The sequence below is a fragment of the Salarias fasciatus genome (genome assembly GCF_902148845.1).
Source record: "Salarias fasciatus chromosome 7 unlocalized genomic scaffold, fSalaFa1.1 super_scaffold_4, whole genome shotgun sequence".
Taxonomy (NCBI): Eukaryota; Metazoa; Chordata; class Actinopteri; order Blenniiformes; family Blenniidae; genus Salarias; species Salarias fasciatus.
In genome coordinates this window covers 6,571,937-6,596,620 of record NW_021941229.1, presented here as the reverse complement: position 1 = coordinate 6,596,620, position 24,684 = coordinate 6,571,937, and the positions used below count along the sequence as shown (strand labels likewise).

The 24,684-nt window shown below is 45.0% G+C and overlaps 2 protein-coding genes across 3 annotated transcripts; both read left to right on the top strand.

The window, feature by feature from the left end:
- The first annotated feature begins 1,267 nt into the window (after positions 1 to 1,267).
- On the top strand, positions 1,268 to 7,162 carry LOC115382811 (E3 ubiquitin-protein ligase RNF180-like). Of its 2 annotated transcripts, none has more exons than XM_030084722.1 (8): positions 1,268 to 1,372; positions 2,993 to 3,092; positions 3,307 to 3,402; positions 3,532 to 4,239; positions 4,507 to 4,629; positions 4,949 to 5,198; positions 5,280 to 5,405; positions 6,321 to 7,162. In XM_030084722.1, the coding sequence occupies exons 2-8, from the start codon at positions 3,036 to 3,038 to the stop codon at positions 6,515 to 6,517; spliced, it is 1,557 nt and encodes a 518-aa protein (XP_029940582.1). In that variant the 5' UTR covers positions 1,268 to 1,372; positions 2,993 to 3,035; the 3' UTR covers positions 6,518 to 7,162. The 2 variants fall into 2 exon arrangements, with proteins under 2 accessions (XP_029940582.1, XP_029940581.1); XM_030084721.1 differs by having other exon boundaries at positions 3,304 to 3,402.
- A 1,843-nt stretch (positions 7,163 to 9,005) lies between these two features.
- Positions 9,006 to 24,684, top strand: c6.2 (complement component 6, duplicate 2). Its single transcript, XM_030084759.1, has 21 exons — positions 9,006 to 9,279; positions 9,516 to 9,688; positions 10,725 to 10,855; positions 11,930 to 12,068; positions 17,768 to 17,902; positions 18,572 to 18,728; positions 18,960 to 19,104; positions 19,222 to 19,363; positions 19,588 to 19,726; positions 19,983 to 20,180; positions 20,328 to 20,571; positions 20,901 to 21,023; positions 21,094 to 21,260; positions 21,380 to 21,605; positions 21,787 to 21,955; positions 22,078 to 22,189; positions 22,515 to 22,647; positions 22,719 to 22,913; positions 23,353 to 23,440; positions 23,760 to 24,004; positions 24,078 to 24,684. The coding sequence occupies exons 1-21, from the start codon at positions 9,148 to 9,150 to the stop codon at positions 24,248 to 24,250; spliced, it is 3,366 nt and encodes a 1,121-aa protein (XP_029940619.1). The 5' UTR covers positions 9,006 to 9,147; the 3' UTR covers positions 24,251 to 24,684.

Sequence of the window (24,684 nt, the reverse complement as noted above, 5' to 3'; positions counted from 1 at the left end):
TACATACATACATATATATACGTACATACATACATATATATATATATACGTACATATATATATATATATATATATATATATATATATATATATATATATATATATATATATATATATGTATATATATATATATATATATATATATATATACATAGTATAAGCAAAAAAGTTTTGGACGGGTAAAGTTTCTTCTTTTTTGATCCCTCACAATCCCACACACAATGTGTGTGTGTGTGTGTGTGTGTGTGTGTGTGTGTGTGTGTGTGTGTGTGTGTGTGTGTGTGTGTGTGTGTGTGTGTTCTTGTATTTCTATCCTTGTCGGGGCCAAATGTCCCCACAAGGATAGCAAAACGTGGAACGACGTGCCTTGTGGGGACCTTTTTCCGGTCCTAAGTAGGAGAAACAGTGTTTTCTTGACCATGTTGTTGTTACTGAAAAAAGTAAAAGTGCAAAAACATTTCTTTAGGGTTAGGCTTTGTTGTGGTGTGTGTTAGGGTTAGGGTAAGGGTCAGGGTTAGGGGCTAGATATGAATGGGAGTCAATGGACGGTCCCCACAAGGATAGAAATACAAGACTGTGTGTGTGTGTGTGTGTGTGTGTGTAATATAATGCTTTATGCTGGTTTCATAATGCTGGTAAAACAGACTGGTACAGAAGGACTGCTTTTGAACTATTTTGAACTTACACTTCATACTGATGATGACGGAAAAGGAATATAATTAATTATGGTGTTCTATAGATCTTTCCTCTGTTGTATTTTTTTCTTTTTGTTGATTTTGTTGTTGTGGGTTGTTGGTCTTAAATTGCGCATGTCATTCCATACTATTTACAGGACACAGGAGGCACTGACTTCACCATATTTCTTTTCTTGGTCAGTTAAAATGTCCATTGTTGACGTTTGCATTTTCTGTGTTGAAGTATTAAAAGGGGGCGGGGCATCCATCCATCCATCCAGAACTACTCATTGTGATACATTTTTCAGATTTAATATGGTGTCCCTTATCAGCCTCTGTAATATAGGATCGAAAATGGGATTTTGACATTAAAACTGTAGTTGAGAATTATCTCATAGCTTTTTAATATCTCATCTAAAAAATTTAATATGCCTAATGACACCCTCATTTGATTAATTTCCTGAAATGAGCAAGTGTAAACTTAAAAGACAGGATAATAAATATTTAAGTTTTTTTAATAACGCGTCAGCTTTTTTTTTAAATCGCTTTTACGGCGCCAAATACTTTTGTCCCATTCCGCTCACCGTAGAAGCCCTGGCCGTGACGTCACGGTGGTATATAAATCCTTATGGCCGCTCCGGTTCGTTTATTTTTTACTCGGACTGTGCTCCTTCGTTGAAAGTCCCTTAAGTTGTCAAGTAAGTGGGTCAGTATGGTGAAGTTTAAGCGTCGGACGCCTTGCTGTGGGAGAAGTGATGATTTTGAATGGAAGAGCGTAGCAGGGGAGGCTGTTGCTGTCGGTGGAGCTAAGCGGCTAAGTTAGCAGAACACTGTTTACATTCTGTCACATTCGCACTGAAGATAAGACGAAGCTCGAACTCTGCAAGAAAAACCCTCCACAAGCTGCTCCAGATAAGACTTTTAATCACTCCACAACCTCACGGCAATGCTTTATGTTTAGATCCCCAGAATTCCACCTTAAATACAGTGAAAACACATCTGATGTATGTTATGTGGCTGATGTATGTTATGTGGCTGATTTAGATGTTATAGAATGTTTATTGCCATTACCAATGCATCACAAAATTGAAGAACTGCTCCTTTCGCAGTATGAATAAATGTGTCTTTTCCTAATCTGAATTGCCAATATGTTCCCAATTTAGTGTGATAGAGCTAGAGAGCCCTGACTTGACCCAGGACACCTCATCTCCCGTCCGGAGCTGCATATGTTAATAAATAGTGCCATTGATTTCAATGAGTGTATAAATATAACTCCCACAGTCTGCAGCATCAGGTTACCTCGCATAGTGCCTAATGTATCCCCGAGAGGAGCTTTCTTTTGCTCTCCTCTTACACAACAGGGAAACCCTTATGCACATGTTTATTCATGTGTATCAAAGCTTGATACATTTCTGGTCAAATTTAAACTTTACCAGCCACAATAGCAGGTAAACTTGGGAAATCGTTGGTGTCACAAATCCAACCAAGGTGCAGGGTGGGATTTAAACCACACTCAGTTGGTATTCGGGATCCCAAAGTGTGATCAGGTGTTGTATCATCACCCTGGGATGAGCAGCCTGAACGGTTCATACGAGGCAGGAAGGCTCCAAGCTTTCATGCTGTTTGCACTGAATTCTGAACGGACCAGAATGTGGATGAACAGACTAAATCTCATCGGATCAGGTCCTGTTATCTAATCTGTTGTTGTCCAGTTTCAATGAGTCCGTGTGAACTGTGGTCTCAGTGGTTTCCTGTTTTTAGTGGGATGATTTTCTGCAGACTTTGGTTCTAACAAGTTTGAGTTACTGTTGATGTTTTTGTTTTTTTTAATCTCCAACTAGTCTGACATGCTCATCTGAACTTAGTCCGTCAATCAGACATCTGCACTCTGGGAACTATTGCTTGTTGTCTCATTTTCACAGCATTTTTGGAACATTTTTTGTGAAAGTCAGAACACCAACCAAAATCATGACTCTGTTTTGATGAACATCAGCAGCTCTTGTTTATGCTGAGATGTATCGTTGCTTTCATTTCATCTTTAAAACAAAATAAATAATAATGATAATAATAATCAGAAATTAAAGAATTTCTGACCAAACAAGATTTAACCAAACTTGTTCGTGTATTTATTTTCTTTTAAATCAGGCCTTAAAGCAACATTATACTCAGACCTTTCAATAACCAATAGATTGTACTTATTGTTTTGCCTTCATCTTCAAAAGTATTTATTTTAACATTGTCAATTTCATAAACTTAATTACTTGTTTCTTGGGTCCTCCTCAGTCGTGTGTTTTGACTGTTATCGTTGTGATCTACAGATGGAATAAGACGCTCTTCCTGAGAGCGCAACGACAGACGACCATGCTCCGCTGCAGGAGGTGCAGAAAAAGCCTCATAGACTCCACTTTTTTATCAACGGTCTGTGTATATTTCCTGATTTCAGCACTGTTTGAACCTACCTTATACTGTCTTCTGTTGCTGCTTCATATCAGACCGTAAAAAGAAACCGTGTTTATGTTCGTCTGTTAAGATAACGAGATGTGTTTCAGTCGTAAAAGGAGCAGCGGTGATGGTAAATCTCATCAGACAGACGACCCGGGTCCTGATTGGCTGTCATTTACTACTGAAGCAGGTGCAGGACTCGGAGGAAAGTCCAGCTGCTGTCTGCAGCATCTGGCACGTGAACGTGGAAACGTTGCCGGAGTGGATCCTGACCTCGGTGACCCAGGTGAGTGGAAGTGGAGCTCTTCAGTTCAGGTGAAGGAGCTAAAACTGATGATTAGACTTTTCAGACGCAACACTGAGACCCTGAGGTCGTTATCGACGTTGTTCTTGTGTGGTCCGATGTGCGACGCAGGCCCAGTGGACTGTGGGTAAACTGAACTGCCACCACTGCGGGGCTCGCCTGGGCGGCTTCAACTTCATCAACCGCAGCGAGTGCCCCTGCGGCCGGGACGCCACCGTCCACCTCAACAAGAGCCGCGTGGACCACGAGCACAAGCACCACGTGCTCATCGTGCAGCCCAGGAGGGCGCGGCCCGAGAGGGGCGGGGCCGGCCTGCTCGCCAGTGGCTCTCACAACGAGGAGGCGGGGCCTCACGCCGCCATGGTGCCCCACATCGGCCCCGTGGAGGCCTCGGGCCTCATGACGGCCTGCGACTACAGCCCCTCCTTCACCTTCAGCCCCCTCTACTGCATCTCCCACAAGAGGAGGCGCAGCATGGAGGACGAGGACGACTTCGGCTCCTCCTGCTTCTGCCCCGCCGCCCCTCCGGACACGTCCGCCGCCGACTGGAGGAGATCGGCAGCGGGCGAGCCTTCGCGGTCGTCGGCGTGTTTATCGACGAGCCAGCAGCCCCGCGCAGACGGCGGAGCCTCGAGCGACGCCGTCCCCCGACGCTCAGCCCTCCCTGGAGGAGAGCGCCCGTCTCTGGAGCTGCTGCGAGCCGAGGAGGAGGAGGAGGTGGACTTCGCCGAGGAGGCCGCAGAGGAGCTGTCTGACGCCGCCATGTTCCTCAGAGGTCGGTCCATCTCTGACAGCGTCACTGAGCAACAACCAGAAGAGGTGCGTCACTCATTCAGCGATTAAATTTTTTTTTTTTTTTCCTGCAGCACAGAATGAGACCTTTAGATTTCAGACACACACACGCATGCATGTTATAGGTAAAGTTAAATGTCTTTGAGGAAGAAGAAGTGCCAGAAGGCAAAAGCTGGAGCTCAGCATGTTGGACAGGAGGGACGCCTGTTGCTCTGTGGAACCCCCACAGTGTCACCAGCAGTCCATATGACACTGATGATGCATTTAATAACTGAAGCCGTTTAAAATCTTCAGCTTTCAGCTCCGGTCGGCTCGCCGGGCGCCAGCAGGCTGAGCAAGAGAGAGAGAAATCGCCTGAAGAGTCTGCGTAGGAAGCAGAGGAGGAGGGAGCGATGGCTGCACAGTCAGCTGGAGCAGGTGAGGCAGGCTGAAGGCATTCAGATGATCGGGGGTTTTAGGCGAACACACCAACATCGGTTTAATAAATGAGGATAAGATCAATATTTATTTCAAATTCAACATGGTAATGCAAAACTTAATAAAAAATGTGCAATATTTGAATTTGAAATGGATATATATTACATGTTTCTCCAATCTTAGGCTTTATTTTGCATGTAATTTATCTCTTTGAGTAAAAGAAGGAGATTTTAGGATGAATTATTTATAATGAACCATAAGTAGCACAGAGATAATATTGATCAGAACCATCATGAAGATAATTCTGCATTGTGTTCAGGCTGAGAGTGTGAGCTCGACCCTGGCCGGCAGCGGTGAGGAGGAGGAGGAGGATGAGGAGGAGGAGGAAGACGGGCGGGACGGCCTGACCTGCGCCGTCTGCCTGGACGTCTACTTCAGCCCGTACAGCTGCCAGCCGTGCGGCCACGTCTTCTGCGAGCCCTGCCTCCGCACGCTGGCCAAGAACCGGCCCGCCAGCACGCCGTGCCCGCTCTGCCGCACGCTCATCACGCACACCAGCTTCCACAAAGGTAATCGACCTGCATGAAATCATTACGCTGCCTCGAACAGGGTGTGATTATCTGCAACGCGTCTCTCCCCGTCTCCCTCAGAGCTCAACCGCACGGTGAAGAGCTTCTTTCCCAAATTGCACTCGTCCCGTAAGCAGGCCTTCCAGAGCGGGCCGTGTGCGCGCTGGCCTCTGCCCAGCTGCCGCCAGCGCTTCCGTCCCTTCTGGGGTGAGAAACCGGGCCGTCGGGGGGGGGGGGGGGGGGGGGGGAATGAGTTCACGTCGGGGTTAGATTATCGGGGAAAACAAAAGCAGACCTGCGGCCGACCCCGCTAAGATCCCGGTCACTCCGTGACCCGGTTTAATGTGTGAGAGAGAAGCTATCTCCTCGTGCTCTCTCTGTTGTTCGGCGAGTTAATAATTCAGCTTTACAATCAGTTTTACAGTCCTGTCTGATAAGTTCACCGCAGTGGAACTCACTGACTTCACATTTCTGCAAAAATCACAGGAAACTCCAGTTTCTGCAATGAAAAAAAAAAAAAAAAAAACTTTTTCAAAGAAGTTTAATTTGAACTGTTTAATAGTGAATATTAATGTAATCAGTTTTGTTCTGCTTTCCTTCTTCAGTTGCTTTTCTCCTTCCCTCTTCTCCTCCATCTTTCATCTGTCACTCTTTTCCTGATATTTCTGATCTGCTACTTTTTCTTTTCCTATTGTTCTTCATCCAGGTGTTGTTGTACTTCCTGTTGTTGTTCTTCTACTTCAGTTGTTGTTTTTCTAGCAAATGTTGTTCTACTTGTTTTTCTACTTCCTCTTCTCGTTTATTTTCCATCTGCTCTGTTGTTCTCATCTTATTATTCTTCCATTCTATTCTATTTCCTCATTTTCTTAATTCTTCAGTTTCTGTTCCTCCTTGTTCTTCTTCTGGTCTTTGATCGACTTCTCCTTCTTGTCCTCTGATATTGACAGTTTTTTTTTTTACTTTTCAAATAGTTCTTGAATTGAAACTTCTAGTGATTTATGAGTATGAACACTTTTTTCTAAAAAAAAAATCAATGGATGAATTCGAGTTTTTCTGTTGGTAACTGAGCGTAAACACAGCAGCGTGCCTGATGAAGGCGTGACGTCTTCGTCTCCCCTGCAGGTTACCAGAGGCGGGCGGCGACGGCCGGCCGGCGCTGGCACTTCGTCCACGGAGGCTTCACGCTGGAGGCCCTGGACCTGGCCGACATGCGGGGCTGGCTCTTCGACATCGGCCTGGTCATCGTCTACATCCACTCCCTCAACAGGATCCTGGCCTTCCTCTTCCTCTGCTTCCTCCTCTACTACTTCTTCTTCTGAAGACAGATCCGGAGGTCACAGCCAGTTTTTTTTCAGAAGCGCTGCAGCTGAGACAGACGCGAAGGAACAGTTTACATGATGGATCAACCCAGTAGAAACATCTATATTGTTAACTCCCGATGTGCAATAATCCAGTTTAATGTGCAGAATATCAGCATCGAGACTGTTTTTTCATTCCAGATTATGAAGAGAAACTATGATTTACCGAATAAACATGCAGAGACCTTTTTCTAATGAACGTCTTCATGTTTGATTGAAAGAAACTTCTTCCAAGAGTTTTTATGGAAGGAGTGAAGCAGAAACCCTTATTAGGATGTGGTGCCTTTGCTTTGCTTTGTGCCTTATTTCCCTCAGTTTGTAGTTGGAAATGAGCACATTTTACATTTCTGTCTCTAAAAACTCAACAGAGGAAAGAAAATTGTTTTAGGTTTCATTTTATTAGTGATTTAATTAGAAAAATCTGTTGTTGTTTTTCTTTTATTTAAAAAGATATTCTAGCATTTCAGTTTGGCTATTTAGGAGGATTAAAGCCTCGAATGATGGTATCTATTGTAGATTTTGTTTCTACCAGTAAAAATATTTTGTCTGCAGATTGAAAGTGTTCAATGCAAAATGTGTTTATGAGTAAAAATTAAACAAACGTTATTCTAACTAACCAATGACTTATTAGTTATTTTTTTTTTGTCTGTTTTACACTTATGACGGTGTTTCTGGACTCAAAGCAGGTCAAATGAAATGGAAGAGAAAGTTTTATTATTTCAGTTCTGAACATGTAAAGCTAAATATCAGCATTTCCACATGTGTAGCAGTGAAATCTGAGCATGGCATCCACTTCATTTTATCCATGTAGGGATTTTCCATTAGGAAAAGGGGAATTTCCTGACGTCCCAAAAGCGCAATATTACATCATGAAATGGCGTTTCACAACGATCTGCTCTCAACTGACAAACATATTCGTAGTTAAAAGTACGTTATTTACTCATGTTTGATGTTCCTGATCTATAGAATATGAAGAGTCAACAGAGCTACATGGACAAACTTGTGTTTTTTTAATTATTTGTAGGCTGCTGATCCTTGTAATTCCACTCACAACCTCAAGAAGGCGCAGATATTTAATATGTGGCAATATTTCACCTTGGCTACTGGAGATACAGAGGTTACAAGAAAACCTTTACTGTCACAAATGAACCTACAATGTGTGTTTACTTTTTGTTTTTTTTAACTTTTGGAAAAAAACCGATCCTCGTGACGCTCTGGCCTCAATCAATCCGGGAGCATTTTCAGTGTGAGGCAACAGTAACAACCACAACACTGCTCTTATCTGCAGAACTGGAAAAAGTCATATTTGTTATCTCCAATAAACCATCAGCGTCACCATGTCTGGAGATCAGTCAAGGGATCAGGCAACTGTGATTGTTAGCAGGATCAAAGACATTTTACTGTCATTTTGTTTACCAATTGAACTTTTTTGGCACTTTTAAAAACAATACAGTGTGACAAACATACTTAATATGGCACATGGTGTGTTTCTTTTTTCTTTTTCAATTTGATATCGTAACTATTTAAATTTTTAAAACACCGCCCTGCAAAACTTCCAGTTAATCCAAATATGAGGTGAAGGTGTGGAGACCTGAGAACAGTTTTTTTTTTAAATTGGAACAGTAGTTTCTAAGTGAGGCATTATTCCACTGAAATGCCTTATTCATTCTCGTGTATTTTTCCAGTAAGACTTGAAAAGAGAGCTATAATTTTGTCGCTGTTTTTATTTTTTTATAGAGATAGTTGAGTTCTTTCACTGTTTAATTCCAGAGATTTCAGTTTTGTATCATTCACAGTTAAAGAAATGTGGCATAAAAGACAAATCCCATCAGAACTCGTATATTTAGTTGTAGAAAGACATTATTTTGTGGTAGAACAGAGGCTGGAGTTTTTAGAAATTTTGTCAATGACCCCCAACTGAGAAATGGGACTTTTCCCTGGTGGTAACGATTTATTTATTTATTTATTTATTTATTTATTTATTTATTTATTTATTTATTTATTTAACTCTGGAATCAATAAAGTCTTTCTGTTCTATTCTATTCTATTGATTGCTGCCCAGCGTCTCCCCCTAGCGGCCACCAACAGCGTTACACTCCACCGCTGCTCGTGTTTAAATGTTTCCCTCCTCAGATCAATAATCTGCGGCAGGATTCTAAACGTTCAGTGCAGGTGTGTGTGTGTAGTGGTAAGATACCCCCCCCCCCCCCCCCCCCCCCCCCCCGGACCCCCCCTGCGGTGGTCTCCCGCTCCGACGCCGCTCAGAAACGGTTAATCTCCGGTCGGAGGGTGACGACTTGTCTCGCTGTTGGCTCGATCCGGATCCTCCACACACGTGAGCGCGCGAGGGGCGGAAGACGGCGGAGCCTCCCTCTCGGCCTTCAGGAGGGGGCTGAAGGTGACTCTCCTCTCTCGGCTGGGATGCTGCGGCTGCTCCTGGGGCTCCTCTCCGCCCGACAGCCCGCCCGCTCCCGGGGACCCGCCGTGCGCGCTCCGTGAAGGGGCTTCCAGACGCGCCGGTGCGCAGGACGCAGGGGATACAGGCGGAGGCAGGAGAGTGTCGTCTGGGCTCCGGCGGTCGCTGTGCATGCATGTGTTCTGCACCGTACGGGCGGAAAAAGCGCCCCAGGTCCGCAGGGAGCATCTTCCCCCTCAGTAAGGCGGCGCAGACGGAGCCGGAGCGGCGCGAGAGCACGGAGGGGGCCGTGGACGGCAGCAGGATGGTGGGTACCGAGCCGAGTCCCGGACCGGGGCTGATGCGCTTCATGCTCCGAATAAATCATAATAATAGTGATACCAGTGTCCGCTGTTTACCACGTCGCCATCATCAGCAGGTGCGGCAAGACGCGCAGAAACGGGCGCGTGAATCCTCCGGACCCTCACCGCGCGCTTCAAGGTGACTCCGTGATGTCTGCTTCATATTACCGATATCTCCCCCCTCCTCCCCCCTTCCTGACAGACCGTGCAGGAATTCAACACCCTGGTGGCCCTGTACCGGGAGCAGGTCATCTCCGTGGGGGAGATCTCCGCAGACTGTCCGTCCCTGCGCGCTCAGATGCAGCACACGCGCTCCAAAGGATGCTCCATGGCGCGGGCCGCGCACCAGGACCTGGCCAACATCTCCGTCTCAGGGTAGGCATAGGGGGGGAAGGGAAGGAGGGATGTGGCATCTTCTTATCAAAAACACAAGCACCGAACACGGATCAGAATGTTAATACCGGAATAGAAATACTCTAAATACTTCAGCCGCCTAATTCTGTAACCAGACACTAATCCATCACAGAGCAAACAGAGACAGGCTCACTCTCTCTTATGTGCAATTTCCAGTCCTCAGTTCAATCATCCCATTCTAAAACCAGAGGATTTGATATGATGTGGGTCCAGCCTTTAGAAAAGCGCTCCACCAGCTTTAGGAGTGTTCATGGGAATTGTTCACCGCTTGTGGAGTCAGACTCTGGTGTGGGAGGAGAAGGCCTGGCCGGCAGTCTGCGCTCTGTTCTGTCGGGATGAGGTCTGGACTCTGTGCAGGACAGTCAGTCTGGATCCTCCAGGTCTCTGTGGGCTGGTGCAGTCCTACTGGAACAGCAGAATCCAGAAACCCCCCCCCCCCCCCCCAGACTGTCTGTCAGATTGCCAGATGGAGAAGCGTGACCGGTTCCTCCTGAGAACAGGTATCCACTGTTCTAGAGTCCAGCGGCGGTGTGCTTCAGACCACTGTGCCCGACGCTCTGCCCTGTGCCATGTTGATGTGCTCTCATCACTGTTCTGGAGCTCATCTGCAGACCACATAGTGTGCACTTCATATATTTTATCTTGCTGCATTGTTCTCCAACAGTTGTTCAAAGCCTGCTAACATGTTGTTAATTAAACCTTCAGCTGGTCAAACTGAAGCGTCAGAGAGGAGTTTGTGCCTCACCGAGAACAGCATCAGACGCTTCACTTCCTCCCTCGGTGCGTCGCTCACTGACAGAAGCTGTAATTTATTCATCAGCTCACACTCTCCTCAGCGCAGCGATGGACAAAAGCTGACAGTGTTTGGAGTGTGAGGACTCAGCCAGACGTCTGATTCCTGACTCTGTCCTCATGAGTCCGACGCAGCAGCATTAACCAGCAGCCCTCCCTCCTCTTCCTCCTCTTCCTCCTCTTCCTCCTCTTCCTCGCGCCGCAGCCCAGAGGATGGAGAGATCCACCCGGAGATCTGTCGCCTCTTCATCCAGCTGCAGTGCTGCCTGGAGATGTTCATCACGGAGATGCTGAAGTCCATGTGCCTGCTGGGGGTGCTGCAGCTGCACCGGAGAAGTACGACCGCTGAGCTTTCAGTATCACTGTTAGTGTTAACTCACTCCTCACAGTTCAGTGATCGCATCAGATGAAACATTTCTGAGGCCAACAAATCAAAGATTTGCAATAACCAATGATAAATGGAGAAAGAGGAAAGACAAAGTTTACACACAACTACCTAGAAATGCATGATTATTTACACTTCTGTAAAACTCAAGGAGTCTGAGAAGGAGGAGGACACGCTGTGCATTTTCAAACAGGAGATCAGTCAGTGTATGTGCTGCAAATATTGATGCAGTAATGTTTCAGAGTATCGTGCAGCTCTGCTGAAAAGCCTCCTCAAGCTTTTCCATGACAGAATACAGAGCTCTGGCAATAAGAAGTGGAATGTTTCATGTAAAATAACTTGTGAGCGTATATTATGCACACAGCAGTGTCCAGGATGCAGTTTTAAGGAAACCAAAGGAAGGAGTTTAGTTTTTCACGCTTGTGAGTCAAGTATTTTTTTTTTTATCTCATGTCTTTTAAGTTGCACCCACAGGCATGAGGGGACACTTGGTCTTTCTAAACCATTTACCAGATTATAAACTGAGCACGAGTTACAATTTATGATCTACAAAGTTTTCTAAATACTTGTTTTTTGCTTATAAACTCTCATTTTCGCATCTCTTCAGATAAAACTGTTGGATTAAAAGCTCTACATTCAGCTTGATTGCAGGTTTTCACACCTAGATAGAACTGAAGTCTTGTTAATAACTGATCTTATTTTTTCCTGCCATATAAATTAGAATAGAATCAAACAAATGAATCAATTATTAACAACCTTTCCAATTCACACTGTTATTGTTGTGGCGCTTTTGTCCCAGCAGGGGGCAGCAGAGAGTCTAGGCGCTGGTGGGAAAAGGATAAACATTGTTTTTAATTAATAAATCTTCCAATTTAATCAGCATATAAGCTACACACACACTGACATTTATTTGAAAAGAATTTGTGACAGTTTTTAGAAGGATCAAATTCCAAACTGGGCCTTTTCAGCCCCCCTTCTGTGAAAGCAGGAGTATCTGAGGTGTGTTTCTCTGCTCCGCCCTGCAGGAACGGACTCGGAGCCGAGGGTGGACTTCCGCCTGGACGAGAGCTCCGACGTTCCCATCCTGGAGGACCGCTCCTCGTCTCCCATCGACTTCCCTCAGGAGCAGTGGCTGGTGGGGACGGACATCGAGAACATCGAGAGGTAGGCCCAGCTCACCCCCCCCCCCCGACGCCGCCCTGACCGGCCCTGACCGGCCCTGACCTCTGACCTTTCATCTCCACAGAGACATGCGAGAGATGAGGAACCTCCTCAGCAAACTCAGGGAGACGATGCCGCTTCCGCTGAAGAATCAAGGTGTGGAACACAAAGCAGACGACCCCAGGAAATGTGTTTTTCACATTATGACGTTATGTTATTCAGAGCTCCAGCTTGTCCATCTGCAGCAAAAAACAAAACGTTTTCCATGCTTATTCACCTTTAATAAAATAAGTTAGAAATGTTTTTGTTAAATTGATTTGTAGTTTTACCAGCAAAGCACAAAATTCTAAATTTCAAAGGAAATGTTTTGGTATTATTCAAATTGTCTTTATGGTGATATTACAGTAAGGTTTATTACTAATTGTTCAGATTTTTCAAAACATATAGTCTGTTTAGCAACAAATAAAAACCTGAATATATAAAACATGCACGATGGAAAAGTAATACACTGCAAAAATAGCAAAAACTCCAAATCTGATCTAATTCTTTCATCTGGTTTTCTGTCACAGAGTCTCATCCTACTTCATTTAAGATAAATGTAAGACACAGAGACATATTTCTTGATTTATATTCTTATATCGAGATCTCTTTTTCAGTGAAATTTACTTGCTGCATGGATATGTATATTTTTGGTTTTTATTTCTTTAGTTTTAAGAGTAATTGTCTTGAATTTAGTGATGATATCTTATATTTGGGCTACCCTTGTTTGCAGTGTAGGAGAAGTTTTTTTTTAAAGCAGTTCACTGAGTTTTTGCAGCAGAGAGTTTCATTAAAATTGGCTTTATGTTGAGATTTTAATCATTTTCGGTCACAATTATTTGGTTTTGTGAAAATATCAACATTTTTCTCACATAAACGCTGTACTATATTTAAGAAAACATTACATTTAAAGGTTATTTTGGCACTATTTTCCCAGTCCAGCTGAGACCGGGCTGGATTTGACCCCTAAACTAAAATGTTTTTGGCACATCTCATCTAATCGGCCACCTCTCCTGCACATTAAAGCTCTTTGGCGCCCCCTGGGGTAGAATTAACTCATCTATGGAAGATTTGGCATTTTCTCTGTGGAACGCACATTGATCCGCCAGCGTTTATTTATTTATTTGTTTGTTTGTTTGTTTGTTTGTTTGTTTGTTTGTTTGCTGCAGACGACAGCAGCCTGCTGAACCTGACCCCTCACCCGCTGGTCAGGCAGAGGAAGAGACGCTTCCCCGGACTCTGCTGCATGGTGTCCGGCTGAGCGGCCGCCGTCCAGCGCGCACAGGGAAGGGACGCTCCGAGTCGGCGGTGTACATTTCTTTAGAAATCGACACTGTTTTCATTGCATTCCGCATTATTGAGATCAATATCTGCAATTGTAATCTTCTAGTGTCAGATTCAAGCCCACTCTCATTCAGATGTTCAGTCCTCTTCCAGCGCTCGGCCTGTTTGGGACGTTGACCTGATTCAGCTCTTGAGGGATTTTAGAATGCAGTGGTTCCCAACCCTTTTCCAGATATCCATCAACTGTTTTATATTCTCCCAAAAGATGAAGGCAACAGACGATCACAACATGTCAGTCGGGCTTTTCTCTCTGCCGTGACACACTCGGCGGTGTGTTTTGACATGATTATGTGGCGGCACGACACACACTATCACAAGTACCAACCTGCTGGAGAGCTCAGCAGATTCCCACCGTGTGGTGTTTGCACGTAGAAATGGCATTTTCGTTAAAATCTCATCCATCGTGAACATTTATGAATTTCAAGATGCATTTATTTTTGCACGATTTATTTACTAGATCTTTCTTTGTAAAGACCGTCCTGCTAAACTCCAGACGTGAAATTTCAGAGTCCACTGAGTTTTCCCACTTAGCCGCAGTCTGGAAAAACGGACACAACCGTCTCAAGAAAATCGACTACACTTCTATTACTCCATAACAATGTACGTTTTAAAAGTGTCTTAATCGATTTGCCCACTGAATCAAAGAAATATGCAGGAAAAAAAAAATGAATTTCCCTTTTAATGAAGCCTGGTTAGTTTAGTTGAAAATGCAGCAGTAATGGAGGTTTTCCAGTGCAACTGTAGCCGCATTCTGGTGTCACACAGTGACACCTAGTGGTCACAGATGGTATGTACCATATAGTATAATATATATGAAACCACCAATGCCAGTGATAAGCTTTAAGATGATGCCGTAGGCGACCAGCAGGTCAGAAACGTTACACTGCTGCACTTGTTAAAGAAATAAGTGATTATATTTGTTTGCCACGTGTCTGAGGCATCGCTTTATTCCACAGTATTTTCAAAAAGTGGCCAAAACACAACCAAAGTTTTGCCTTTTTGAAAACGTCGTTGTGTGAACGCAGCCTGAGAGGAGGAGGAATTGATGATTGACACTCGTATTTCACAGTCCTGGCTGGTAAAAAGCCTTTCTCCATGTCTGCTGTTAGTTTTTTTTTTTTGTTTGTTTTTTTACACCACCTGATCAATCATTACATGTGGACAAATTCATAAACTATATAACACAATATATGCAAGTTCCTTGTTTAAAGCGCAGTGTCAGTTTAATCCAGTGAGTTCATCTTTGTTTTGGTCTGCATTCAGTTACTCAGTTTCTTCTTCTGGGTTTTCTTTGAAATGAGCTACTCTAATTAATGTTGTCGAACTCGTCCCTGTACCTTCCATCACACCCTCAAAGTGGGTCCTGAATCACTGTAATATATTTGAGTTCCAGGCAGAAATAGAGAAAAAAAAAAAAAAAGACAAAAAGAACAAAACAGGAATATAATGCTTACTGTTGTAGAACCACACAGCCGCGGTTCATACTGAGACTTACTTTTCCACTCGCAGTCATTTCCCTCTGTTTTTATTCAAGGAAAGCTAATAAATGTACATATTCGGGCTATGCACAGGTCTTCTTCAGTCTCACCGTGCTGGTTTGGTGCCTCATTGTTCGAATGTGTCCCTCAGTGGAGGAAGACTCCATGTAGACAGAAGAAACACATCGCTGGATCCTCAAATCAGAGCGTTTTCCTCACTGTAGAAGAAGAGAAAGGATCTAGAATATAATCAGCAGTGCGTGTCAAATCAACTCGGTGCCATAAAAAGCATAAAAGCCGTTTTAGAACTTGGTCTTTTTGTTGGGTAGAAAACCTCTTAATTTTCTTTGGCATCAAATTATGAGGATTTTTTTTTCTTTTTTTTTTTTTTTTTACATGTTAGTAATCATTTCCACAAACCTCTTGGATCACATTCAGTCATGAAAACAAACTGGTCACATTACTTTTTGCTGAATATAGCATCAGTAACAGATGAAAACAAACAAACAAACAAACATTTTGTTTAGTAAGACTAAAATCTCCATACAGAAACGTTAGTGGGGAGAATAAACCCGTCTGAGCTGCGTGACGTTTCCTCAGACGATGGTTCCTGATCTCTGTTGCGTCAAACACCCTATGCAAAATCGAGCGAGCGCTGAAGCTCCAGTCGGCCAGAGGATGCATGTGGTGGCGCTGTCCAGACGTCAGCATGATCACCTGTCGATAACTGCAAACTGATGTCAGATTATTTAATATTCTGAAGATGTATTGTTTATTTCAGTTAAACCCTCTGGGGACACTTACAGCCTGGAGTGGGCCAAACTGGTTAAACAGTGCCATAATAACCTTTAAATTCAAACTTTAAGGCTTTTCTTTGCAGAGTATACATAGTGAAAATGTCTGTATTTTCACAACATCAAATAAATGACTACAATCTAAACATGAAGTAAATTCTAATGAAACCTTCTGGTGCTAAATACAGTGAAATGTCCAAACCGTGTCCTCCGGTAACCGTTCGGTTTGTAGTGGCAGCATGTCTTTTTACCATTTGCTCGATGGCTTCACGGCCTTTTACTATATTTGACACCCCTGTTTTAAATTATTCACTTCATTCTCTTGATGCTGCATCATTCCAGGATACCAATGCTGATCCTTTTCATTTAACAGCAGCTTTCTACGCACAATGATTCTTTTTTTTTTCCTGAACCGTTTCTGTGATATATTGCACTGTATCCTCTTAGGGAGGCGTTAGCATTGGCGTTTCTGACATCTGGCTTTAATTTTCCATCACAAGGGCTTTGCAGATACATACACAATAGAATAAAAAAAAAATATATACCAAACTGAATCCTACTCATGAGCTTCTTCATGTGAAGCATCGTATTAGAGCCATTCTCCATTGAATGTAAGTGTAAGGTGTAAATTAGTGTCCGTGCAGTTTCTTTCGTGTGGTACTGTTGTTTCTGCATGTGTATGACTCAGACTAGACATTGTGTAGTTTGTGTGTCCTGCAACGTAGAGAAACAGCTAAACTTATGTACAGCTTAGAACATTTTATAATGTGAATAAAGTTTTATATTCAAATATGTTTTGTTTTTGTTTTTTTGTTTTGTTTTTTTGCCTCTTTTTTGTAGAAAAGTGGTGCAACAGTCCTGCAAGTAAAAAAAGTTTCCATCGGTCACCTCTGGTTCAGTATCTACTGAGTTCTTACAACTGAGACAAGAGATAACTTGATTCTTCACAATTTAATGGGATTTTTATCATTTTTTTCAGGCGTCATGCAGTCACTGAAATTTCAGGACAAAAATTTAGGAAAAACAATTTAAAAGTATTTCTAAGGTAATTCTGCATGTTGTAAATTTGACCCAGGAATAGTTACTAAAATAAAATCTGCAGCCTCTGGCACCAAAGAAGAAAGGTCAAAGGTCAACGTTCATCTTGACTAAGAGCTGAAATTCAACAATCGCATAAAGATGATCACAGAATGAGCTGAGCATTATCTGGAGAGCATGTTACAACAATCCCAGAACAGTGAGCCTTTCAAACCATTTACATCATTTAATGAAATTCTTATTTATTTATGCAGCAGCTGACTGATTATTTTCACATTTTTGTGGAGAAATCGTACATTATATAAAATCTTCAGTTGTTAAATCTTGTAAAAATGGCCTTGATTTTCCATGTGAAAGTCCATGTTCTAAATAGTCCTACATTATCTTCTAACCCTAAATGTTCTTCCATCGACATGTTATTCTTCACCCTGTGTTGTGCTGCAGCAGACTTCAAAACTCCTCCAGTCATGGGACAAAGTGTTCCAGAACTTTCTGTCCCGAGTTTATCTTGATTAATTTCCAATCATTGAAATCGATTGTGAAAGTGTGGAGAGAGGAGAAGTGTTGTTCCCCCACTCCGTATCTCAAAGTGTCAGAACATCTGGTTTACGTCTCGGCAGCCGGGAAAATCCGAAGTCTCCCTGCTTCCAGTAACCGGGAGGTTATGCAAGAAGACATTTTGCTCAGTGATTGCTGCTGTTTTTTGTTTTTATTAAGCACGGTTTCACGTTGCTGTTGGCCTCTGGGCGGGTCCTGGGGAGGAATCCCTGCTGCAGGTTTTATATTCGGTCTGTGGTTCTCGGACCTCAGAACCGGAGCTGCCTGCAGTGCAGTGACAGCCAGGAGAGCAGGTTTAAAGCCTTTTCCACATCTGCTGCGGAGGACGTCGGGACTTGTGGTGAGCCAGGTCCAGCTTTTTAAACTCTTGTTTGACAAGATTGAATCACATTCTGGAAAGACCGTTTAGATCCGCTGAGTCTAGGGGAGCTCGCCTCATGGCTCGGTCCAGCAGCTTCCTCCTGCTGCTGCTGCAGCTCCTGGGCTGCATGTCGGCCTGCCGGGCCTGTTTCTGCGACCGGTACCCCTGGAGCCCCTGGTCAGCCTGCACCAGGACCTGCAACCACGGCGTGCAGCAGAGAGAGAGGTGAGACCCTCCTGGTCCTGCTGGGTTTCTGTGTCGTCCTACTCCTGAAATCACTCAATAAGTGATACTGAAGCTTTACATTAAACCGAAAGAGGTTTAATTCAAAAGAGGTAACTCTTAAAACTCTCATCTTCTGAAGCTACATGCATGCTTTAAATTTTCAAAATAAACTAAATCAGTTTTTCTACTTGTAATACCACTTTATGCCACATGGTGGTGCAGTGAGACGATCCAGCTCAATTTAGTTTCAAGCCCTGAAACGTTTTAGAAAGTATTTTAAGCTTATATCAAACGTGATGAATTGAACATTAAATTGTATTTATTAAACCATGAGCATTGCAGATATTTTCTTAATGTCTCATTCAGTAAAAGTCTCCTACAGCATGACGCTATTTGCATCGCAATTTGATGATCACACTTCCAATATGTCTGTTGTTCTGAGACAAAGAGGCAAAACACATCAGTTTAGAGAAGTTTGAAGTCGCAATGTGATGCTTTGTCATTATTCATACAATCCTAGAGAGCAAATAGGAAAAAAAACGAAAGAAATTAGTAAAATGCTGCAGGTTGAAATCACCCCGAACCCTTCAGCGTCTCATTACTGCCCCCTAAAGCTGAGAAATGACATTACTGTCCTCACTGAATCTCCTGTATCTTCTGCCCCGACAGGCGCTTTCAGTACGACGACTACTTCTGGAAGAACAGCTGCAGGCAGCTGTGTGACAAATACGACCGGAGGGCCTGTAACCAGCAGGCCTGTCCCATCAACTGCCTGCTCACAGAGTTCGGGCCGTGGTCCGAGTGCTCAGCCTGTGCCAGGAAACAGGCAGGAAACACACTCTCACACACCTACGTTTGCGGGTGATAACTTCAAAATTTTCGTCCCGACATGGCACGCAGTCCCGACGGGTTTACGCGCACTTCACACCACTTTACGAGTGGTTTGCGACCGTTTGCGACTCGATTCGTGGCAATGCGTGCCACAGAATCGTGCAAGTGTAAACCTGGCTTTACCTTATGGTCTGATCAGCATCTCTCTCGGATGCGGTTGCCATAGTTACGGACCCGAGCCATCCAGAGACCGTCCCAGTTCGGCGGGTCGGACTGCAGCGTGGAGCTGACGGAGGAGCGGCCCTGTTACCCCTCCACAGAGTGCAAGCTGCCAGAGGCCGACTGCAGAGACGACTTCAAGTGTGATAACGGTGCTTCTGTCGATCCGCTGTCACAGCATGTACAAAAGTTCCTGCTGTGCTGATATCATAGCAGCTGTTGCTTTTGGGGAGCGGTATATGTAAAAACCCCCTCTCCTCCCATTGCAGGACGCTGCATCAACTCCACCCTGACCTGCAACAGCCAGAACGACTGCGTGGACAACTCAGACGAGCGCGGCTGTGACACCTTCAAGGTGGTGTGTCCGGCGGACAAGAGAGTGGCCCCGGGGGCCGACCTGGTGGGAAACGGGTGAGCCAGAGGCCGGAAGGTCACGCAAACATTCACCTGCTTGGTTTTTCATTTCAGCCGATCAGCACTCGTCTGCTGTTTTTAGTTACTAAATGACTTGCACTGAGATAAAGTTGTTTTAGTCACAGGAAGTGACTTAAAACTATCAATCCAGGATCAGGCTGGGGATTTTCATAAGAAATGTTCAATGTGCTTCAGTCGGGGTTGGGACTCTGTGTGTGAAGGTTCGACGCTCTGGCGGAGGAGCCGAGGGCCGCCGTGCTGGACAACATGTTCATGGGAGGAATCTGCAGGATAAGGAGGCCTCAGAGCACGCTCCTCTACCACCGAGTGCCGCACAACTTCCAGAGCCTTGAGATCAAGGTATTTCAATCAACAATTAACTCATCAGCCTTTTGGAATGTTGCTGGTTTTCTTTCAACTAATCTGTCCTTATATTAGTAAGTCCAGTCCAGATTCTCCTGGACGTGGTAGTTTCTTAGTCAAGTCACTCTGTGTTTTCACTTAAAATGTCACATAAAAGGACGGTGAAAGAATTCTGGCTTTCATTGTCACCTCAACGTCTGCTTGTGGTCGACTTCCTCTCTAAAAGCAGTGACCCAGTTTATGTTTTGCTCAGGTCGGACAGGTGGAAGACTTCAGCACGGAACCTCAGCCACTGCACACCGAGTCCATCAGTCTGAAAAGCTCCAGAAACACTCCTGAAACGGCCACCAGGGACGGAGACGGGTTCTTCTTCCCCATCTTCTACTTTCATAGAAGACGCAGCTCACGGATCTCCTCCAGCAAAGAGGCTTTCGAGGCCTCAAAGAAGAAGGTGAGTGACTGAAGCCTTAATTGACAGACTGGTTATATTCACAACCAATTGCAAATTTTGCCATTGCTCATGGAGTCTTTGGAACCTTTCAACATACATATGGCATTCACACACTGAAAGAGGAAACTGATGCCTTTCTCGCTTTAGGACTCCACGTTCATCCGAGTCCACCAGGTTCTTCCCGTGTCCACGTTCGAAATGAAGCCTCCGGAGGATTTAGTCCTGTCGCAGCCTTTCCTCCAGTTTCTCCAGGCCCTGCCTCTTGACTACAACTACGGCCTGTACAGGGACATCTTCCAGCGCTTCGGGACGCACTACTACAGCTCCGGGAAGCTGGGAGGCCACTACGACCTGCTGTACCAGTACAGCCGAGAGGAGATGACCACTTCAGGTCCGCTTCTATGCTTCGAGTTGGATTTTGTCGAATTGATTTTGATTTTTAGTAATTTCTTATACTATTATTCCAGTTCTTTTGACCTCTGCCTCCTGCTTTTTCTTTTTTCTTGCTCTGTTAGTCAAACACAGTAGTAATGTAGGTTTCTCTGTAGCAGCATTCTGTTGTCAAACACTGACATCTAGTGGCTCTTGGTGGTAGGCTTCTCTCCTCTCTTGACATACCATCCTCAGGTTCTCTCATTCAGAGCTCGCTCTGGAGGTTTATATTCTCGGCTGTTTCAAGTTCCTGAGTTTCTGGATCAATGGAGCCGTTCTCTTCAACAGGTGAAACAGAAGAACACGTCAAAGGCTGTCTGAGCAAGGAGACCACGTGGACCGTCATCCTCTACACCGAACACAGCAGCGTGCAGAGATGTGGCGACAACAGGATGACAGAGAGATATCACGGTGCTGTCTTTAACCTCGGTGTTTCTGACTTGAAGAGGAACCCTCTGATGTAGAGTTTGATCCCATGCAGGCTCGTACGTCCAGGCAGCGGAGAAGTCTTTCTCCATGGTGAAAGGAGGCCGGACCAGAGAGGCGGCGGCTCTGGCCTGGGAAAGACAAGGCGCCGCTCCGGACAAAACGGCCTTCAAGAACTGGGCCAAGTCTGTTCTGGATAACCCCGCAGTGGTGGATTACCAGGTTAACTCACATACACACACACACACACACACACAAATTCTGGTTTTTGACACGCCTGATCTCAGTCGTCCCCCCACAAAGGCTTCCTGGTGACAGCGTTCCTGTGTGGCTCTGTGCAGCTGCTTCCCATCGTAGACCTGGTTCGGGGGATTCCCTGCGCCGTCACGAAGCGGAGGCACCTGAGACGAGCCCTGCTGCAGTACCTCCAGGAGTTCGACACCTGTAGATGTGCTCCCTGTCCCAACAACGCCCGGCCGATCCTGTCCGGCACCGAGTGCAAGTGTGTCTGCCAGACCGGCACCTTCGGCGATAACTGTGAGAAACGTGCTCCAGACTACACTTCAGGTACTGAATTGTACCTGACTGTCTGTGCCCAGTTTCAATCATGAGACGATCAATACAGGTGGATTAGTAAAGGGTCTCTCCTTCAATTACTTCTTGATTTGGCTGTCTTCTTGACATATTTCAGTTTGTTTGCCCGTCATGTAATCGTCTGGTGTGAAGGCCTCATGTTTCATGTCCACAGAGGTGGTTGATGGGTACTGGAGCTGCTGGGGGCCGTGGAGCAGCTGTGGAGCCACCATGAAGAGACATCGGACTCGACGGTGTGACAACCCCGCCCCACTGAGAGGCGGTCAGCCCTGCGAAGGTCCCGCGAAGCAGGAGGACCAATGTCACATCTCCATCTTTGAAAAGTACGATGACTTTTCTGCCTTTGACCAATGCTTTTACCCCTCTTCATCAATCTTGGACACGATTTCCTTGGCTTGGATTCTTTGACTGAGTGAGATGTTCCTGGTTCTTGTTTCTCATTCAGACAGGAGACCTGTGATAATGATGATGACTTCACCATGGGCTGGAGGAACGAGCTGCCCCCCGGTGTGGAGGGCTGCCTGCGGCCAGACAGTCCTGCAAACAGCTACCTCAGGGTAACGTGTCAGAAGATCAGGATTCATCCATCCCTCCATCCATCTTGATAATGTTTGGCCTCCCTGCTCCAGGAGCAGTTGTTCTACTGGCGGCACATCCACTTATTTATCTGCTTTACTTCTTCATCCAGCTTTTTCTTGGAGAATGCTGGCAAAAGCTGCAAAATTATTAATTATTAATGACAGAATGAATGTAACTTTGTGCTTCTTTCTCAGTATAAATAGGATGAAGTCAGTGAACTGAAAACAGTATTGTAGTATCATGCAAATACAAACATGTCTATCAGGATAACTTTTCTTGGGCGTTCATTTGCTCCTCTTGCAGAAATCCAAGCAGTACTACAGTTTTGGTGAGGATGAGGAGTTCAAGTGCTTCACAGGTTTCAGTCTGGAAGGCTTTCAGTTCATTAACTGCCTCCCTGGTGGAACCTGGAGTCAGCCGAGGGGGAGATGCGTCAGTAAGTCCGTTCACGGCCGACGTGCCGGCTTCCTCTGGTTTCCAAACCGTTCTTCCGTTCTTCATCTTCAGGGAAGATCTGCCTCCCTCCCGACGTCCCCGACGGCATGACGCTGTTCCACAGCAAGGAGGAGTACGGAGTTGGGGAGTCGGTGGGCTTCAACTGCGTCGAGCCGGGCCTGCGGCCGCTGCCGAGTGGCCTCCACAGGTGTGGCGCCAGCCTGACGTGGGAGCCGCCGCTGCCCGCTGACCTGCGCTGCACTGATGGTACGTTTCAGCTCCCGCCGTTATGGAAAAGTCTTTACTAGTGTTTATGCTCCTCGGACTGGCAACCTGAAGTTGTACTTTCAGCCAATTACAGAAGTTTGTTTTGAATAATAGTAACTTATGTGATTATTATCTTCAAAAACACAAGTTTTGGTAGGTGTTGCGTGACGTTTTCAAGTGAAACTTCCGTTGCATTTTGGGAGTCTGTTTACACGACAATGGTGCCACTGAAGATTCAACCTTTTGAAAATGGTCCAACTTCATGAAAACAGGAGAAAATGCAGCTTTTCATGACTCCCAGTCCATATTCTCCTGGGATTTGGTTGTTTTAGAGTTGTCTATGAACATGTCTGTGTGCTCGCCATTGCTAATGTTTATAGCATACTGTTGTGTGTGGTTTCATTAAAAACTGAATGACTTGTTTTTGTCCCACGTGCAGAGGAACCATTTGTGCCTGATGTTCAGTGCAGACCAGGAGAGAAGCGCCAGGGCTCACAGTGTGTCTGCGTCCAACGGGAGAGCTGCCTGTGAGCTTTAATCCACATTTAACATTCATTTCCAAATACTGACATTTGGTAACACTTTATTTGAAGCCCCCCTGTATAACACATTATAAGTACATTTATAAAGCATTATAATGCCATTATAACACGTGTAGCTATAGTTATAAACATTCATAGATGATCACAATGCCAGGACCTAAAGTAAAGTGTTACCTGACATTTTCCTCTTTTATTCTATTTTGCTTGTTGTTAATACAAAAAAATGTAAATGTTTTGGGATGTTTAGATATCTGAAGTGTGTGTGTGTGTGTGTGTGTGTGTGTGTGTGTCTTTGCGTGCATAGTTCACAAACAGAGAGCCTCTGCGTTCTGAACATGAACCTCGGCGTCACCGTCCCCATGTCCATCTGCTCCTTCCACGCCGGCCGTTGCCACGGCGACCCGCTCTTCTTCGTCAGCGAGGGCTCGTGCGAGCAGGTCGACGCAGCCAAGCTGGAGTGGGCCAAGTTCAGGGCCAAGATGTCCTCCAGGAGCGCCGTGCAGGAGCCGTGTGACCTGGACACCTGCTACGAATGGGAGACCTGCTCAGGTGAGTCCCGGATGAGACGACTTGTGACGCAACGCGCAGCCCTCCTCAAACTCTGTTTTTGATTTGTTTCCAGCCGCTAAGAAGTGTGAGTGCAGGACTGCTCGGGAATGCCCCGCCGCCCAGACCCACATGTTCTGCGTGAAGCTGACGAGGGTCCAGGGGACCCGCAGCCTCAGCCTCTGCTCCATCGCCAGCCTCAAATGTGCCAACTACCAGTTTGAGATCATGAGCGAAGGCGTCTGCTAGTCCTGAAGGTCCCACTCAGACGGGACTGGATTCACGCTGAGCTTTACGACAACACACTGCACCTGCTGGGAAATGCCTGCAGTGCTCCACGATGCAGGTGGTTAAACTCTGTCATTCTTCTTTTCTCACAATGACACCGAAATTCAGACAGCCAGATGTTAAGGTTGGTTTTCCACAAAGACGTTTCAAGTGGAAAAAAAAACGTCATTTTTTTCTTTTTCATTTCTGAAAAACTTTTGTATTTAAACAGCAACCTTTTGAACACAATCTCCATGTTAAATCCACAAAAAAACTGAAAATGATGTAGGGAGCATGTTAGGCCACTAATGTGCACTGTTGGTTGTTTTTGTAATGTTTTAAAAAATGTGACATTATAAATCTTGTGTGAACAGATGCAAACTCAGACAAAATGGAAATAAATGATATGAATCCAG

Bases quoted from the DNA above. Each gene is read 5' to 3' on its own strand.
- LOC115382811 (XM_030084721.1), top strand. From the start codon at position 3,036: ATGCTCCGCTGCAGGAGGTGCAGAAAAAGCCTCATAGACTCCACTTTT. The intron at 3,093-3,303 runs GTCTGTGTATAT...TTACTACTGAAG, and splicing joins ACTCCACTTTTTTATCAACG to CAGGTGCAGGACTCGGAGGA. The intron at 5,406-6,320 runs GTGAGAAACCGG...TCTCCCCTGCAG, and splicing joins GCGCTTCCGTCCCTTCTGGG to GTTACCAGAGGCGGGCGGCG.
- c6.2 (XM_030084759.1), top strand. From the start codon at position 9,148: ATGTGTTCTGCACCGTACGGGCGGAAAAAGCGCCCCAGGTCCGCAGGG. The intron at 19,364-19,587 runs GTGAGCCAGAGG...CTGTGTGTGAAG, and splicing joins GCCGACCTGGTGGGAAACGG to GTTCGACGCTCTGGCGGAGG. The intron at 23,441-23,759 runs GTGAGCTTTAAT...TTGCGTGCATAG, and splicing joins GTCCAACGGGAGAGCTGCCT to TTCACAAACAGAGAGCCTCT.